Here is a 19,535-nt window from a genome sequence, read left to right as displayed (position 1 = left end):
TCCATTTTACCTTAGGTGTTTTTATTTGCATTCTTTATCTAATATGTGTCTTGATTTTCTAAGGGTACAATTTAAGCAATCTGAGGTAAGTAATTTGGACCGTCATTTTACATTTTAATTTAAATTTACATTTTTCTTAATTAAGACAACTGGAAATTACGTAGTACCGAAAGGGCGGTTCAAGGGTGCTAATCCTTCCTTGACCGTAACCGACTCCCGAGCCCGATATAGTTCTGGTAAGACGCAGATCAGGTAAGAAATAGGGTATCCGATCAACCCATTTATTTTTAAATAAATGATCGGTGGCGACTCCAATCCACATTTTTCTAAGTCGAAGCCCAATTCCGGGGCCCAACTGAAAGACGGTTGCGACACCTGACTTATTCTTTCTTGTCATCATCAGACACTTACTTTTCAATCCTTTAGTTTTCCAACTATCTTTTTCGTTTATACATTCATCTTTTGTTGCTTATCATATAAACAATAACCAGTAATATCAATCCATTGTTGTCTTTTCTCTCATTCGATTATGCATTTTTTCCTTTGACCTTTCTAAAATTCATATAATGTTACTTATCCTGTAGACAGTAACATCAATTCTTATCACTAAAAATAAAAAATCAATCCATTGATTTCTTTCCTCATTTTCTAATTAATTCACCGCAATCCAAACTTTTACTCATTCTTTCATCATTTTCTGTATTACGATACACATAACCTCTTCATATAACCTTACATACTTTTCTTACTTCTAATCAAACTTACAATTTGCACTTTCTTATAACCCTTTATCATATTTAATCCTTTAAACACCATCTTTTCATTTCTTTATCCATTTATCCTTTTATTATCAAAATCTTCTTATATACAAATCATATCTTTATCACCTCTTTATAACGTTAATAACCAACTTCACTTATACATAACCTCATTCTTTACTATCTCTTATAATTGTATTTTCCTTCATCAGCTTCTAATCCTTTAACTTAATATACTCCAACTTCCTAACTCTGTTAATCAACATCAATTTTTCGAATCTAAAGTGAAAACCTTCATCTAACCATTCACATACATTCTTTTCAATTGGAATTATTTCAACAATTACCAAATCTCAATACTCATCTCACCCCTTTATAATACTTTTCCCGCTTCAATTTTCATAACTCTAACAGAACTTTTAATCTAATTCACAAAGGTTGTCTTTAACCTTGGTTTATTATCAATTAAATCATTGTTTAATCTTTCAGTACCATACCATACTAATTGAGCTGTATGACTCTCTTTGATGGTACTGAACTCTATGAAGCACCAATTCTCTTAATCATATCCACACTCTTGCTTATACCCAATATTATCCCTTCGTTTCAAACTCATAAGCTCTGGCTTCATATACCTTATACACTTGTCACTGATGCACTTATCCTTGAACTCTTTTAAAAATTCTCACTAATTCATTTAATCTTTTAACGTCCTTATGGTGATACTCGTTCACCATATTCCATCTTATCCACATAATAACAAACTTCTCAATTTAATTTCTCCATTATGGAGAAATGAACATCTTCTAGCATTATCTTCATATCATTTATCCAAAGGTCTGTAACAACAGAGCCTTCCTCAAATTCACCCTTGAGCTCGGGTGCTTATAACGCTTTTAACTATTTTGATACATTCATTCTATGAGTTAACGAAGTATACAATTAAAAACACATCGGAATATCATTCAACATCATGAATCATTCTCTAATCTTATACAGACATTCCATGAGGTTTTCGCTCTTCTCCCTGCCTGGCCAGGGCAGGTGAATGCTATTACCTTCAGGTCTATCGTCTTGTATTTCACTTTAGAAACTCTCATATCATTTCTTCTATCACATATCACGTGTGCATATGATCATCCAATTCATATCATATAACATGTCATTTTCATATGTTCACATATCATCTATCATATCATATAAACATATATATATCTCATAAATCATTCTCAGTATTCACTTATCTTATATAACATAACAATTTAACTCTATTAACAAGACATCACACTCCTTACCCTATCAGATCAGAAAATTTTTCACTTTGTGTTTGCATGTACACTTTTTAAAACACTTTCGACTTCGTTTTTAGCCTATAATCGGCTAAACCGTAGCTTTGATACCATTAAATGTAACACCCCCAACCCGTATCTGACCAGGATACGAGTCCGAAGTGTCACATTGACTTTTCGAAAATTTATTCGTATAAAATAGTGAGTAATTTAAAAACTTTTATAACATTTAAATTATTCAAAACATTTACAAAATTATTCAGAGCTTATACAATATATTCTTTTGATTACATGCCAACTAGAACTTTATATACAAAAATACATATTATTCACCTCTCTTCTGATCTGACATTCGGTAAGGAGAACTGACATGTCTTGTTCCTCTTTACTTTTCTTTTCGCTTTCCAAACCTACGTGTGAAACAATCACACGCTAAGTTGATTACTTAGTGAGGCATATAAAACATATAATATTTCATATAACATAAAGCATACATAAACATATACCATCATTATCATAATCTCTATCATTATCATTAAGAAACACACATAACATCATATGGTTCATGTAACACATTTCAAACCACTTACATTTGATAACCATTTATAAACCCATCATATACATATCACATTCAGTATGCTTGTTTAATCACTTTATTAGCCCATGTACACTAGTGAGAACTTAAGGTATGTGAGTACATTGAGGTTGTGCACACATATGCTGTCACCACAGCTCGATCAATGTCCCGAAGGACCAGTCCATAGATTCCGAAGAACCTAGGTAATCAGTCCATATGTCCCGAAGAACATAGGTAAACAGTCCATATGTCCCGAAGAACATAGGTAAACAGTCCATATGTCCCGAAGAACATATGTAAACCCTCGACCCTTGGCATGCCAACTATACCCCTAGCTCTCATATCACATAACATGTGCATTATCATTTATAACTGTTCACATTACTTATTCATATTCTTTCTCTTATAAACACATATCTTTTCTTTTCAGTCACGTATCACATGTACGTGTAATCATTGATCTCATAATCACATGTTCCTTCTCTTCTGTCACATACCACATGTATGTGTAAACATATATCTAATATCATATGTTGCATGTAATCACATAGATCGTATCATATAGCTTCTTTCACATATACATGTAATCACTTAGTCTATTTTCATATAATTCTTTTCACTTATCATATGATTTTCTATTCATATCTCACATAGCTCATATCACCTTGCATTGTTTCATATAAACATAGATGCCATATCTTGTTCGCATATATTTTCTATATAACTCATAGTTCTCATAGTTCTTTCACATAGCTCACTATCATATTTTCATATCATATATCTTATAATAGATTTTTATATCATCATTTGTTTCCTTTCTACCTATTCATAATCACATAACATATACAAAGCATATCATTATCTTTAGTCATGCATACATACAATCAATGTAATACAAATAATCACATATAATTATAACAACACATAATCATTTTCATGACTTAATGCTTATTACTCTAGGAAATAGACTCATCGCAAGTCTTATTTCCATTAAACACTACATATCACTAGTATGCACTCACCTTGGCCTCACTAGTAAATTCCAATCTCTTATCTTTCCCTTGATCGATCTTACTTGTCAAATGTTCTGGAATTGCTTTACGCGCAGAATCTACATAAATGTACATTTTGAGGCAATCATTAGATACCTACACCTTGTAATTGGATACTAGCAACTTAAACAAACTTATTAAACCAATATTCATATTTTTCCTTTAGGGGGTATCGATTCCCTACTGGGGGTATCGATACCCTCATGACATTCTGGAATTCTGTCGTTTGAGAGGGTATCAGTACCCCTTTGAATGGGTACCGATTCCCCCTAACCCAAAAATCATTTTTCAGCACGAAAATTACTTCATTTCCTCTCAAACACTTCATATATCATCCCCTTTTTCATTCTTAACTCTAGTACACATACTTAAACCAATCTATATTCATTTATTTCATATTAAACCTCAAAATCCTATCTTTCATATGTAATTCAATAATTACATCAATTTTGCAAAATTTTTCAAATCCAATTCTATTACTTCATATCTCTTACTTAGATTGATAACAAGTCAAATCCAACTTTTAATTCTTGTTATGAACTCTATTCCCATATTTCATTCAAGAACCTCTAATATTTAATCTTCTCTATCTCCTTTATCTTTTGATCTTAAGATAACTTAAGCTTTCCTTAAGCTTAGTTATCATCTAATGATCAAAACCCAATCTTAAACTTAACAAATAATTAACTAAGTAGAAGACTCACCTTTGAGCTTGGAGATACGGGAGGAGAGGAAGAAGAAGAAGAAAAGAGAGTTTCTGGAGAAATCTCTCAATCTTATCCCATATATATCATTATCTTATCTTTCCAAGTCAAATGACCACTTTGCCCTTAAAATCCTTTAATAATTACTAATAACTTTTAGGATTTATTTTCAGATAAATCATTGAACTAATTCATTCTTCTACTTTAATCACCAAATTCTGAAACTTTACAATTAAGTCACTAACCCATAGTTTGGGATGTTACACAAGATTTTTTATATTCCTTTTATAAGATAAGGAACCACGTGGGAAATGAGAGAATTATCCAGAGTTTTCTTTCTTCCTTTTCCTCCTCCCGTATCTCCAAGTTCAAAGGTGAGTTTCTTTGTTTATGGATTAATTGTTGATTTTAAGGTTGGGTTTTGATTATTAGATGATAACTAAGCTTAAGTTATCTTAAAATCAAAGTATGATGGAGTTATGAGGGATTAAAGATTTGAGGTTCTTGGGTGAAATCTTGAAATAGAGTTCATAACTAGAGTTGGAAGTTAAATTTGACTTGTCAATGGTCTAATTAAGAAGTTAGAAGCCATAGAATTGGAATCAAAACATATTGCAAAGTTGATTTAATTCTTGAGTTACATATGAGGAATATAATTTTGGTCAATTGACAAGCAAGATTTTTTATATTCCTTTTATAAATTGGAAGGGACTACTAGGTGCACTTGAGCGAAGCAAGCTCAATAATACCTCTACATATTCAACTCCCACCAAGTTATCTTTGATAAATCAATGGAACTAACTCTGGAATTTTATGTGCGTGTTCTTAAGGGTTTTGTATATTTGGATCAAAATCAAGTCAATTTCAAAAAAAATGCATGTTTAATAAATTTATAGTTTGGTATGTTATATTTTAATTTTTGTGTTTCAATCACATTTGTTTAAATTTTATTTGTTTTAAATGTTCAGGTGTCATTTATGTTATTTTCCATATTATTTTAGCTTAAACCGAATAGGATCAATTGCATATAAGACCTTGTAGTTTATGCGTATTTTGTATTTAAGTCATTGGTTTAATTCCAATTTTGTAAGTTTAATTTTACATTTACGTGAATTTAATCATCATTCTAAAGTTAGTATATTTAGCTTAAATTAGTCTCACATTTAGGTTTCTCTTAATTTAGTCCCTGTTTAGGATTGTTTTCTTTAATTAGTTGTGTATATTTATTTTTCATGTTGATATGTTTATGTATAAGTATGCAAATGATTTATTTAGGAGTCACATAACATCATTTTGCATAATTTGTATGTTACCTTTATGTGCATAACTTAACTCCTATCTCATAACCGGGTTAAGGGTTTAGGGATAAGGATTTATGATTTATGATTTAAGGTTTAGGGTTTAAGGTTCATTACAAATACATTAATTAACCAATTTATGAGGTAAGTACAATATAATATCTTGATATTAAATGCTCAAACCCTTGATATTTATGATATTTGAACTCGGAACCTCAAAATATAACAACAATTTAAAAAATTAGTTATTAAAAATTTGAGGTAGTTGTATTATAGAATTTTTAACATATTTTTAAAATTTTATAATTATTAATAGTGTATTTTTAATATATTTTTAATAATGTAATTTTAAAAAATCTAAAATTATAATATAACATTTTTTCGAGCTACTCACGAGCTTTTCGAGTCGAGTATCGAGTAGCTCGTTTCGGCTCGTTAAGAACTCGAGTCGAGTCCATTCGATCCGAGTATTTATCGAGCCTTGATCGAGTCGATCTTGAGTAGCTCGCGGTCTGTCTCGTCTCATTTACAACCATAGTTTTGAGCTTTATTGTAAGACTTTTTAATTGTTTCTTGTAAGTTTAAATCTTTGTAAACACCTACATTGATATGTTTTATTGTTTACACTTTTTATCCTTTTTAAAAGGGAGGTGATTCTATCTTAGTAGTTGAAAAGATAGGAATTTGTAATACTCTTGAGCCTAGAAAAACAAATAATAATTAGTGAATTTGTTAGAAATTCTTAGTGTGGAGCTAAGATAATAGATGTAGACTTTAGTTGATTAGGTCGAACCACTCTAAATCATTATGCACGTTTATTCCTTCCACACACAAAATTTTTAAAAGGCCAATTCAGTCTCTCTTAGAACATTCTCGATTGATAATAAAGTCTCAATAATCGTAACATAATGCTTATTCGAGCCAAACTTATTCGCTCAAATTTATAAGATTTTTGTCTAAAGCCCGACTTATATGCTAGTTTATTGTTGTTATACATGAATTATTTTGTAATTGTGATCTCAATATACATCTATCAAGTAAAATGTAAATGCAGTGGTGTTTGTAAATTAACTTAAATCATAATTGAAAAAAATAATTTATTCAAATTAATTTATTGGATCGAACAAAACTCAACTTTAAATAAATCTATTCAATCGAATATAAGATGATATTAGACTTCTCTATATATGAAAAGAAGATGTAGTTTGGCCTTAAATCTGTTTTGAGAATGCTATTGCATTAAGAGATTAGAAGGGTAGATTAGCATATATATTAGGTTGCTTTGGTTTCCTACTAAAAGATAGGCTTTGCTTTGCTTATTGGGGAATGTAAGCTCAAGAGTGCACCCTAATTTGTCATCCACAGCAAGAATTTGTTTTTTTTTTGTGTGAATGGGGTTTATTTTGTTGAAGTTAAATTTTATATATTAATATTAGATATGTATATAAAAGTTAATTTATATAATATTTATAAAGTTTTTATTGAATTTCACAAGTCGAATGATTTAAATTTAATTTTCAAAAAAGATAAAATAAAATGTGGTATATTAGTTCTTTCTTGAATATGGAGTGACAAATAGTTTAAAGTGAGATAGTAGAGGTTCTTCATTCGAATCAAAATAGGTCTTTAAAAATTTTAATTTGCTTCGAATATTCTAGATTAAGCTCAGGTGAGCTTCTTGAAGGTTATCAAATGTAAACAACTTGTCTCTATTAAACGGTTTCAAAAAGTTAATAAAAATGATATGCAAAACACGTAGTCATGCACACATCAATAATAACAACAATAATTAATCTACATTTTCTTTAAAATTGTATTTTTACATGTAAAATGAATATTATATTGAAAAATAAAGGGACTTGTAGTTGTTTTAATATTTATTAGAATATTAGAATGTTAATAAAGATTAGTTAGTATTTGTTATTAGGACTTGGTTTGTTATTAGTTTGTTATGATTTGTTGGTTAATTGGGCTATATAAGCCATTCCTTTGTATAAGGTTGATGTAGAGTTTATTCAATATTCAATAGAAAATTTATGTCATCTCTCTCTTTACATTTCCTCCTTCCACATTTGTTGGTTCCATGGCTGCTTTCTCACATGGTATCATTCGTCAAACGGTCCTGACTTCGTTGTTCGTCCGATGCATGGAGTTCGTCCTCCTCCTCCGTTGCCGCCGTCTTTTGTTTCCATCGCCGCTTAAAATGGAAGGCCGCTTAAAATGGAAGGCCGCCGACGTATGGAGACTAAATTGGTTCATGCTGTCAGACAAACGAAGGGGATTCATGTAGTGGAAGATACCACCAAAGCTTCTGATGCATTACCCCTTCCTTTGTATATAACGAATGTAGTGTTCTTCACACTATTCTTCTCCGTGGTTTATTTTCTTATTTCCTGTTGGCGCGAAAAGAACCGAGTTTCAATTCCTCTCCCCTTCTTTTGGGATTCTTCGGGATCGACTTTGTTCAGTCTTTGATTATTTGACCATCTGGTGACGTTTGGAGTGCGGAGTACGATGAAGAGGAAAATGAAGTCTTGCCTTGTAAAGAAGATGCTCGTAAAGTCCCTTGCGGCCAAGCTGTTGATTGGTCGTTTCCTTCACTGCCACCTCGGGTACCGATTGCAACTACCCGAACACTGTTAGATGAAAAGCCTATAACTGTTACAACCGATGAAGACGAAGAAATAATTAAACTCATGGTGTCTAGAACACCCCTTCATATTCTTTAGAATCTAAGTTAGGTGATTGCAAGAGAGCAGCTGCGATCAGGCTTGAGGTGTTGCAGAGATTAACGAGGAAGTCATTATCGGGTTTACCATTGGAAACAATTTTTGTTCGAACTAGTTTCTTGTGGATGTGTTGCACAGTGTTGCATTACTGGTTATTTTCGATTGTTCATCATCATGATCTGTTGTTTCTATCTCAAAGTGTCATGGGACTTGAACGCTTCACAACCAAGTGTCCATGAAAAAAAATGTCAAGGAACCTTGTATAAGAGGATGAAGAAGAAAGAAATGAAGGTAAATAAGAAGAACGAAAGAAAGCATCGACACTTCCGATTTAAGTCAAACGGAAGGAGGCATCGACACTTCCGATTCAAGTCGAACTGAAGGAGGCATCGGCACTTCCGATTCAAGTCGAACGGAAGGAAGCATCGGCACTTCCGATTCAAGTTGAACGAAATGATGTATCACACTTTCGTTTCAAGTGTTCGTCTTTTCATCAAGAAAGTTGAAGAAGTCGGGTGAATATTAGAATATTAGAATGTTAATAAGATTAGTTAGTATTTGTTATTCTGTTAGCACTTCAGTTAGTTGGTTAGGAGGTTGTTAGTGGGCTATATAAGCCTAGCAATGTAGTGGATTAAATCAAGGAGCTTTTGTAACCATTTCCCATAGTTTAATAAAAGTTCTTAGTTTCCTTCTATTTGTTCTCTTCATAAAATACAAATCATTGGTTCTCTTCAACCTTCAACTGCTGCCGTTCACTAGTTTCCAGCCACCGTGCCGGAGCTAGGACTTTCTAACAATATTTTATCCTAAGTCGTAATTTGGTGGAAATCAAGGTCTGCTATTCTACATACCAAGTAGTTCCCTGTGAAATCAAGGAAGGCGACAAGGAATGGTTATTATCAGTCGTCTACATACATCCTCACCCCACAAAAAGATACAAGCCTGGGAAGAGCTTGAAAACTTCTCAAATACATGAGGTAAACCTTGGAATAGTGATGTGTGATTTTAATGACTTTGCGGCACCGGACGAGCATGAGGGAAGCTCATCCAATTGCTTGGAACGAATGATCCAATTTCGAGAAAGATGAAATAGATGCAGTTTGCTTGATACAGGATGTTCGGGTAGCAAGTTCACATGGATACGAAGGCTGAATGGTAAAGTATCCCTACAAGAAAGACTCCATCGATTCTTGCTAAACTTGGAAGCTGTGATTTACTTCCCAGAGCTACTTGTTAATATGACAAGACTATATTCAGACCATAACTCGGTGCCTGCTGAACACTAATATGGCATATGTTCCTGTAAAAGATAAGAGACCATTCAGATTTGAAGAGGCATGGCTTACGAAGAATTTCCAACAAACTTCAAGAAAGCTTGGGAAAAAAAAGGAGTCACTAGTCGAGGCAGTTGAAGAAGTGAAAAAAGAGGTACAAGAATGGAAAGAAACGATGATCTACAAACCACTCGTATCCGAAGATCTCGAAATAAAGTATTCGGTTTATACATAAATAACGAACGGTCTACAAACCAAAAGTTATCGAGTGATCATGCGAACAAACTATTACAAAACATTATTCTCCAGCAAGGAATCATAAACTTTAAAGGATACTTACATAGGCTTTAGACCAACGATTACCGATAAGGAAAAGAGATGTCTCAGAAAAGAAGTTGACATAGAGGAGGTGCGAACTGCTTTATTCTCAATGAAAGGATTAAAGGGGTCGAGTCCGGATAGAATACAACCAATCTTCTACAAACAGAACTGGCAAGCGGTAAGTGAAGTGATACACACTTGAAGTTCATTCGTAACGCTTTTGCTACTGTGTACCTTGATGAATAGATCTTGAAGGTATACATGATATGGATCCCAAAAACACAAATCGTCGAGAGGATAACATTTTTCGCCAGTTAAGCCTATTCAAGACCACCTATAAAATTCTATAGAAAATTTTGGTACACCGTCTACGACCAATTCTTCAACGAATCGTATGACCATTTCAGAACAGCTTCTTAGCAGGAAGGCTCTTAACCTTGTGATCGTGGGATCGAATCCCACGGTGGGCAATTCATAATTCTGACTGCCAGAGGTCTTCTACGAAAGTTGCTCTCAACCTGGCCTTGGGAACAACCTACTACCTTACCTCCCCTCACTCCATTACATATGGGAATAGGGTCAGCTAATTTTTTTCTTAGCAGGATGGAGCTCGGCAGACATTATTCTAGTGGTTCAAAAGATGGTCCATACCATGATGAACTTAAAAGGTCGAAATGGAGTTATGAGACTAATTTTGACATTATAATATTTTATTTTTGATAAAATATGTCGACCTTTTTTCATAACTACAACAATTGTTGAATATCTTCAATTTTTCAATCAACAAATCAATAATTGTCGCAACTATAATAAACCTTTTAGGTTTTTAAGTAAATGACGTCAACGTACCAACTTAATTATAATTATTGAAAAAATTAGACCCATCAAATTATCTCAGTAGTAGAAAAAATATTTTTCTTCCTAAAAGTTATAAGTTTAAATAATTATATTTATAGGATGTGTATATGATTATGAGTTGCCAAAAAATTTTAAAAAGATATTACCTTACATTTTTATTCAAATTTTATTATTTTTTCCATAGAAGCCATAGCTATGATAAGTATTAAATGCCCTACAATTTTTTCAACAATCACGGTAGCTATAATAAATTGGCTAAACTATATAAATGATCATTAATATTGGAGTAATTTTTTCACTGAAATTTCAAAAGTAAAAAATTAGTCACTAACGTTATCAATTTAAAATAAATTTATCATTCGATATTAATAACCGTTAATGTGAGTGTTAAAAAACTGACGAGGCACGTTAACCATTGATGTGACACCATTTGACAATAAAGACAACCATTTTAATCCGTCTTTCTTTTCACTCTCTCTTATACTCCATTTCTATTAACTCATTAAAACCCGTTATTTCTCTTTAATCTTCCTCTTTAGTCTTCATACTCTGTGCTACTCTGTTTATCGCAAGTTCTTGTTTCTATTAACTTTGGATCCGGGAATGGTTTAGATAGAGGGGGGAATGGTTGCGCAAGCATGTAAGCTGCTTTGAAATTATACACAATTTTAGCATCATGACTTGTTTTTCCTTGATCATTTTCAACACATTTTAAATCTGGAAACATTTTTTTAATTGCATGGCTGATTTGAAATTATTTCTTTATCAGGCTCGTTGCTTTTTGAAAATAACGGTAGTCGCAGCAGGAGTGATCGTTTAAGTGTCTCATTTGCTGAATCCGATGGTCGAGTATTAGGTGGTGGAGTTGCGGGGATGCTACGGGCAACATCCCCAGTTCATGTATCTCTCTGCTTACAAATTTGTATATACTGAAAATTTAGTTGCATGGACATCGCAGAACCATTAAGTAGTTTCGGATGCTTTCAGAACAGGACCGTTCTCCGTACTAGCATCGAGCATGTGTTGCCAAAGTGAAATAGTTGTACATAACTCAGGAGATTCAGGTTCGTCGTGGTTGCCATCCACTTCTTCTTTGCATATACAAGCTGCAAACATTTCTTTGACAGATTTCTAGTGCCTACTTGTAGGGTGCATTTGCAGAGTTCAAGAGCAAGAATTACAAGAAGATAACGAAGCAAATCGATGTAAAGCTATGCAAGTTATTTAACGAAGATATACATACAAGAACTTACTATACACAAAGTACTACAGAGTATGGAGATCGGAGAAGAGAAATGATGGGATTTGAAGACGTAAAAGAAGTGTAGAGAAGTGAAGAGAAAGACCGGTTAAAATGATTGTTTTTATGATTAAATGATGTCGCATCAACGGTTAACATATCATATCAGCTTTCCGTCACCCACGTTAATAGATGTTAACGTTGGGTGATCGATTTGTTATAAATCAATAACGTTAGTAGCTTATTTGTTATAAATCAATAACGTTAGTGACCGATTTATTACTTTTAAAACTTCAATAGAAAAACGTAAATTTACTCAAAGATTAATAACCATTTATTTAATTTATTCTAATAAAATTTCTAAATCATTTGTGTAGTTGAAATAACAAAAATTATGAATATTTTAAAAGTTTTATTTTTTTATTAAGTGGGATATTATTATGTTATCAAGATAAATGTCGAAATTTAAATTTAAATTTATATAAAATAAAATAATATAAATATTTTTAATTATTTAATTAATTAAGATAATAACTCTCGATTTTTTTTTATAAATATAATAAATTATTTTTCTCGTAACTACTGCAATTATTAAAATTTATTTTTTTAATGACTAAATTATTTTTTCTATAAATATTAATGTTAGTCGAATTTTTTAAGTAACTGCATGAACTTCATTTAATTCATTACATTCAATGCATCTATATAAGTAATCAAATCAAACAAAAATAATAACGAGAAATAAAAAAATAAAAAAGGCCACCTTCCACCTTCAGCATCGAAATCTCCTAATATTTTACCCCAAGACAACGACGATAATTTACCCTTCAATGTTCCTTTCGAAGCTTTCATCTTTTCTTCCTTGGGGTTTGCAAATCTTTTATTACTAATCCAAAAAAATATTTTTTAACAGATTCGATCATATCGCAAAAACCCCAATCTCGATCTTTTCACCCACATTCATTTATTTCAGGAAAAATTCAAACTTTTTTTGCATCCCTTTTCAGATTTGGATTTTTGTTTATCCCACTCTTACATTTAACTGAATTTCCCCCCACAAAATTCGATCCTTTGCCTCCATTGTTTGTTGAGTTCCATTTTTTTACTTTTTGTTCCCTGGAAAAATTGGCTTGTCCGTGTAATCAAGTAAAGGTAAATATTTGATGTTATAATTGTTGTTTTATTGACCTTTTCTTTTAATTTTTTATTTGCAGTGATTGAAGAAGAGAAAATTGTTAAAAAGGGTGTTGATTGCTAAAAAATTGTTTTTCCCCTTTGGTTGTTAAAAAGGCTTAAAAAAAAGGCGGCTGCCAAATGTTTGCTTCCGATATGAATCCGGCGAGGGATGCCGGCAGAATTTCCACAGCAGGCATGGTGTTGTTTCCAGTTCAATTTACATGGCCATATGGTGGAAGAAGTGTCTCCGTATCCGGCTCTTTCATGGGTGATACTTTAAACCATTTATCTTTCTTTTAACATGCTATTGTTATGATATTTAGGCGAATGATTGGTATTTGAATTAATGGTTAATCGTTTGAAATTGAAGGTGGACTGAGCTAGTGCAAATGTCACAGGTTGAAGGTTGCCCCAATGTATTTAAAGCCGTTTGTGCAGTGCCACATGGGTCTCATGAGGTTGGTGGTTAGTTTGCATAGGAATTGGAAATTCAAACTTTTAGGAACATTGGTAATTTCTAACATTGTTGCTGTGACTTTCATTTTTCTTGAATTATCCGAATCCGACACATTTTTTTGATATGGCTATGTCGATATAGTCCTCCAAGTACTCTCCAAATACACATTTTGGAAATGTATCCGTGTTTGACACTTACACTTGAATCTGAGTAACTTTGATTTTTTTTTAATGTTCAGTGCACTTATATCATTGTCTGTCTCTTCTATTAGTTGGAAGCGCTTTATTGTCAAGCAACTTCTAGAGCATGTGAATCCAAATCTCTTTGCCATGACCTTTTTTTGTGTGTGTTTATTTGATAATTTTTGTTGGTTCTTATGTGCAGTACAAGTTTCTTGTCGATGGTGAATGGCGACATGATGAACAACAACCTCATAGGAACGGCGAATATGGAATGGTTAACACTTTCGATAACAATTTCGACACTCGACCTGTACCTTCAGAGGTCGTCCCTCAGGTACAAACTTGTTCTGAGATTCTTAATAACATTTTCATGGCATAGGTTTATACGTCACATTCCTATTTTAACCTAGTTTTGCAATGGATGTCGAAAATTTGACCTAGTTTGGCTTAAGTTTGCAGTCAAACGCAATTCCAATTGCAATGTCAAATGGACTCTAATGATTTGTTTTCTTATATATTAATTTAACTGTCAGAGATTGGATAGGCATTGCAAGCTCTGTAGTCTTTTCTGTTTTGGTGCTTTCATTTTAGTTCTTAATGTACGCTCAGTACATACATTATCTATTTATTTATTCATTTACATTATCTATTTATTTATTCATTTATTATATCCTTTTACTTTCTCGTGTTAGTGGATTTTGATACCTTTTTGCAATGCTAGCATCAACTTTCTGCAGTTATATTAAATCAAGCAATGCCTAGGATTTCAGAAGAGGATGTACAGGCTGCCCGTCATCAAATCTCTGCATTCTTGACTGCACATACGGCTTATGAGTTACTACCTGAGTCAGGCAAGGTTTGGATGCATTCCTATTGGCCCTCCTCCATGATATACACATTTCTCTGCATGACACGTTAACTAATTTAGACAGATCTGCCCCGCAGGTTGTTGCCTTAGCTGTTGATTTGCCCGTAAAACAAGCATTTCATATTCTGGTTGAGCAGGTATCTGTTTAGTTTTTGTTTTCGGGATACCTGTGCTGTTCCTGATCGTTTTGTTGGTTAAGATCTGTTCTGAAAGATAGGGAGGAAATATCTGTACTTTTCCTTTGCACTCCATTGCCTCTTAGAGCCTTTCGTAGCCGTAAATGTATTTAGATTTCTCCATGGACATTACTTACTTTCTTGGCAACAGTCATGCCTATTTTTTTTATTGTTGCTGATAAAGAGCTTGGATACTTATCTTTTCTGAGTCAAGCCGTTTTCAGGGTATCCCTGTGGCTCCTCTTTGGGACTTCAGCAAGGGGAAGTTTGTTGGAGTTATTAGTGCTTCAGATTTTATTTTGATTCTGAGAGAGGTATGTTCATAATGCTGTATAAAGTTTTTATTTTTTGGGCTCGGAAGTCTTCCAAACTCTACTGAGATTTTTCATTTCGTTCCGATTCCAGCTAACTATAGAAAGTTTCTCAATATTAAAATTAAACTAAATAATATTCTGATAAATTGATTCTATTTTTGTATTTCTCTTAATGCATACTCGTGTTGTTATGCAGCTTGGAAATCATGGATCAAATTTGACAGAGGAAGAGCTTGAAACACACACTGTTTCTGCTTGGAAAGAAGGAAAGGCATACATGAATGGGCAAGTTGACGGGCATGGAAGACCAATTCCAAGACAAATTATCTTTGTTAGTGTTTTAGTGCTTTGCCATAGATAATAACTTAAGAAAGATACTTTTATGCACCTGCATGCGTGTTTTCTGTTTGTTTGTGCAAATGAAACGAGCTGTTTATCCGTTCTTATGTTTGTGTTTTAGTATTGACATATGCATAACATTATCTAGGTGTAGTGCGAGTAAAGGTCTGAATTATTTCAGCTCAACTTCCAATGTGGCCGTAGTGCATATTTAGAATTATATTTCGTGAGAAAACAAGTTCATGCTAGTATGCTATGTCCAGGGGATATATGAGTGGTGTTATTGACCCCTTTGTTGGTTATGCAGGCTGGACCATGTGATAATTTGAAGGATGTAGCTTTGAAATTTTTGCAAAATGGAGTCGCCACAATTCCTGTCATTCACTCTTCCTCAGAAGATAGTTCATTTCCCCAATTATTACATCTCGCATCACTTTCTGGAATACTAAAATGTGTGCCTTTATTAATGATGTCAATTAACAATTTGTTTTTCTCTTTTATTTGTTGAAAAGTAAATGACTTCTTTCTCCCTGACCAACGGGGTTATTTCTAGGCGTATGCAGGTACTTTAAACATTGTTCAGGCTCCTTCCCCATGCTACAATTACCAATTTGTGCTATCCCTCTGGGTACATGGGTTCCGAGAATTGGAGAATCCAATAGTCGACCATTTGCGATGCTGAGACCTAATGCTTCTCTCAGTTCAGCATTAAACATGCTAGTTCAAGGTATGCTTCTTGTTTGTCAACATTTTACCGATGTGTAACGGAGTGAATAAGGAGAACTAGGTTAGATTTAATTCCTCAAGAGGCTACCTCAATATTGAGAGATATTATCGTATTTATGTGTTATTTATCGTTATGATAAGGTTTTTTGTTTTCTTCTCAGCTCGAGTAAGTTCAATACCTATAGTGGACGATAATGACTCATTACTGGACATATATTCTCGAAGGTAAGATGTCGTTCTTGATTGATTATCTTTCTAGCATGCGAAACTTACAATCAGCTTGGATTGAAGTTCATAATTTTCTTTTTCAGTGACATAACAGCTTTGGCAAAAGGCAAAGCTTATACACATAATCTAAATGACACGACTGTTTATCAGGTAACTCGTGTAACTTCCGTTTTTCCTTTTCTGTTTATCAAATCATATAAATGTTGACTAATCTGGCTAACATTGAACTTGGTAAAACGAAATGGTTGAATAATGAAATCATTCAGTAATGCACATTGTATTTCTGGTAGTACGCCCGTAATAAAAAATGTCTTCGTGATTGTTCCAGAAATGGAACAAAAGATACGGTAGACTTAGGACAGTTCTTGTATGAGACTCGATGCTAAATTCAGATCTGACCCTAATAGTTGGAAACCGATAATCTTCTTATATTGCAGAACTTGTTACCTAATCCCTTTTCTTTATTTATTCATTAGGCGTTGCAATTAGCACAAGATTCTAGCACTCCTTATGAGCTGAGAAGTCAAAGATGTCAAATGTGTTTGCGCACTGATACGTTGCTTAAAGTGATGGAACAATTGGCGAACCCTGGTGACCCTCTCCCCCTCTCCATCTTAAACCCTGGAACAAGATCTGTGACGTATCGTTAAAATTGTGATAAATGTCATATGATGTTATTTTCCCGAAATCTGGTTTTCAGGTGTAAGACGGCTCGTCATCGTGGAAGCCGGAAGTAATCGTGTAGAAGGCATTGTTTCTCTGACAGATGTTTTCAGGTTCTTGCTTGGTTAGTCCGAAATAATCACACAGATGAAGTATCAAGGAGGGGTGAGGTTTTGCAGTGGCATTTGGACTCCCCCATGTCTTGTAGGGCGCAATTCCAAGCCCCCATTGGTCCGAAGAGACTGCAATATTTCACCGGTGAATCGAGTCTAGTTGAATCAAATCTCATTCAACCATTGGAATTGACCTCTTACTTTTTTGCCTGCATATTTTTGTTTTTAGAATTTTAGGCCAAAGAGGCATCATTTGTAAATTTAAGATGATTTTCATATTTTTTGCTGCAAAATTTGTTCGTCTATCCATACCTTGCAAACTAATTGTTTCACCATGGTAGATAGATGGGCAATTATCTGCAGGGAGGTACATGACTTGTGGCTGTAATTGTTTTTAGTTTATGTTATAAGTAAAGATATGGGGAGGATATATAACTTTACTGAATTATTTCATTCTTTACTGAATGTCATGTTACTCTCGGGTTCGATACTTATGTTGGACTAGGGGTGCTTATCGAGCGAGTTGATCGTGAGTTGGATAGTGTTTGATTCGTGCTTGTTAAAAAATTTTGTTGCTCGACTCGTTGCTCGTTAAGCTCGTTAAATTTTTGTTCGACTCGTGCTCGTTAAAAAAACTTGTTGCTCGATTCGTTGTTCGTTAAGCTCACCGAAATTTTATCTTGTTTTTTTTAATTATGGGTAAAATCTACTAATATTATACAAAGTTTAATAAAATAAATTTAATCAAAAATATTATCAAAAGAGAGTATGAAATAATTTTAAAGTCTAACCTCCAAAGTAATAATCTACAAATACATTAAAATAATAAATATGGTTTGATTTTTTAGTATAGTAAAATACTAATTAATAATTTAGTATTTTTTGTTTATTAGAAAATTAATAGATTAGTAATTTATCATCTTTTCTATTATCTATTAGTAAATTATTTTTAATGAAATAATTTTTAAGATAACTATTAAAATTATATAAAAAATTAACGAACTGCTCGCGAACTTATCGAGCCGAGTTAGACTTTGCTCGAATCAACTCTTTAAGGTCTTGAGTCAAGCTCAAGTTCGAGGCGAGTCATCCCGGATCGAGTTTTTATCAAACTTTGATCGAGTCGAGTTCAAGCTGTTCACGAGCTACTCAACTCATTAATCACCCCTATCTCGGACACATATTCGGTATTCGAGTTCAAGTAACCTAAGTATCGTGCTTGATCATTAAGCTGTTTTATGGACTTTGATTCTGCTTGTCCGATTCTCTCCATATGCATTGCTGCCATGAGTACTAGGTTAATTTTCTTGTAAAATGATATTTTATGTAGGAAATAATTATTAAATCCAGTACGAAGCTTAACTAGGGGTGGGCATGGGTCGGATCGGATTGGATTTTTGGTCAACCTAACTCGACCGATCCAAAAATTATATATCTTATGTAACATCCTCAATATCGGGTTAGTGACCAAATTCAGAGATTTTATAATGCAATGATCAAATTAGATAAATTAAAAAGTTGAAGGACTTAATTGAAATATTTTATGAAGGATGGATTAGCAAAGAATGAAGGAGTAAAGGGGCAAATAGGTCTTTTTAACAAGGAAATAATTAAATATTGGTTGTGGGTATTTTATAACCCCGTGGAATTCATTTGAGGAAACAAAAAGTTTTCAGACTTCTCTTTTTCATTTCTTCTTTTCCAACGTGAAGCACATAAGCTAAGGTGAGTTTGTTTTTTCATGGTAATTCTTAAGAGTCAAAGAGATTTTGGTTAATAAAGCCTAAGATGGTGGGGATGATAAGGGACCTAGAAACACAAAGAGTTGTGAGTTATGGAAGATTAAAGGAAAGAAGTGGATAAGTGAAAATTTGAATAAGAGGGTTTAAGTGATTTTGGAGGTTGAATTTGACTTGTCATCTATGAGAATAAGAAATTATAAGAGTTAGAATTAAGTTTGGATAACATGGAAAATGTGGTAAGATTCTTAGTTTTAAGAATTTGGATGAACTAGGGGAGATTATAAAGTGTTGGAATGCTAGAAATTAGTTATAGTGGTTATAGATGAGTTTGAAAGCATAATAAGGGTTTTATACATGAAAATTTGGGTGAAGTATTGATGAATTTCGGGTGAAAATAACTTATTCTGGGCAAGTGCATCGGTACACTATGAATAGGTATCTATGCACT

General features: G+C 33.2%; 1 protein-coding gene across 2 annotated transcripts; it reads left to right on the top strand.

The window, feature by feature from the left end:
* The first annotated feature begins 13,153 nt into the window (after positions 1-13,153).
* LOC120158164 (sucrose nonfermenting 4-like protein) lies at positions 13,154-17,650 on the top strand. Of its 2 annotated transcripts, XM_039169078.1 has the most exons (14): positions 13,154-13,255; positions 13,394-13,547; positions 13,650-13,737; positions 14,121-14,252; positions 14,640-14,774; positions 14,864-14,923; positions 15,187-15,276; positions 15,473-15,607; positions 15,923-16,067; positions 16,169-16,342; positions 16,503-16,566; positions 16,653-16,719; positions 17,046-17,160; positions 17,270-17,650. In XM_039169078.1, the coding sequence occupies exons 2-14, from the start codon at positions 13,501-13,503 to the stop codon at positions 17,359-17,361; spliced, it is 1,344 nt and encodes a 447-aa protein (XP_039025009.1). In that variant the 5' UTR covers positions 13,154-13,255; positions 13,394-13,500; the 3' UTR covers positions 17,362-17,650. The 2 variants fall into 2 exon arrangements, with proteins under 2 accessions (XP_039025009.1, XP_039025014.1); XM_039169083.1 differs by lacking the exon at positions 13,154-13,255 and having other exon boundaries at positions 13,385-13,547.
* Positions 17,651-19,535: the final 1,885 nt, after the last annotated feature.

Source organism: Hibiscus syriacus, unplaced genomic scaffold (assembly GCF_006381635.1).
Source record: "Hibiscus syriacus cultivar Baekdansim isolate YM2019G1 unplaced genomic scaffold, ASM638163v2 tig00002841_pilon, whole genome shotgun sequence".
NCBI classification, from domain to species: Eukaryota; Viridiplantae; Streptophyta; class Magnoliopsida; order Malvales; family Malvaceae; genus Hibiscus; species Hibiscus syriacus.
This window is presented reverse-complemented; position numbering and strand designations above follow the sequence as displayed.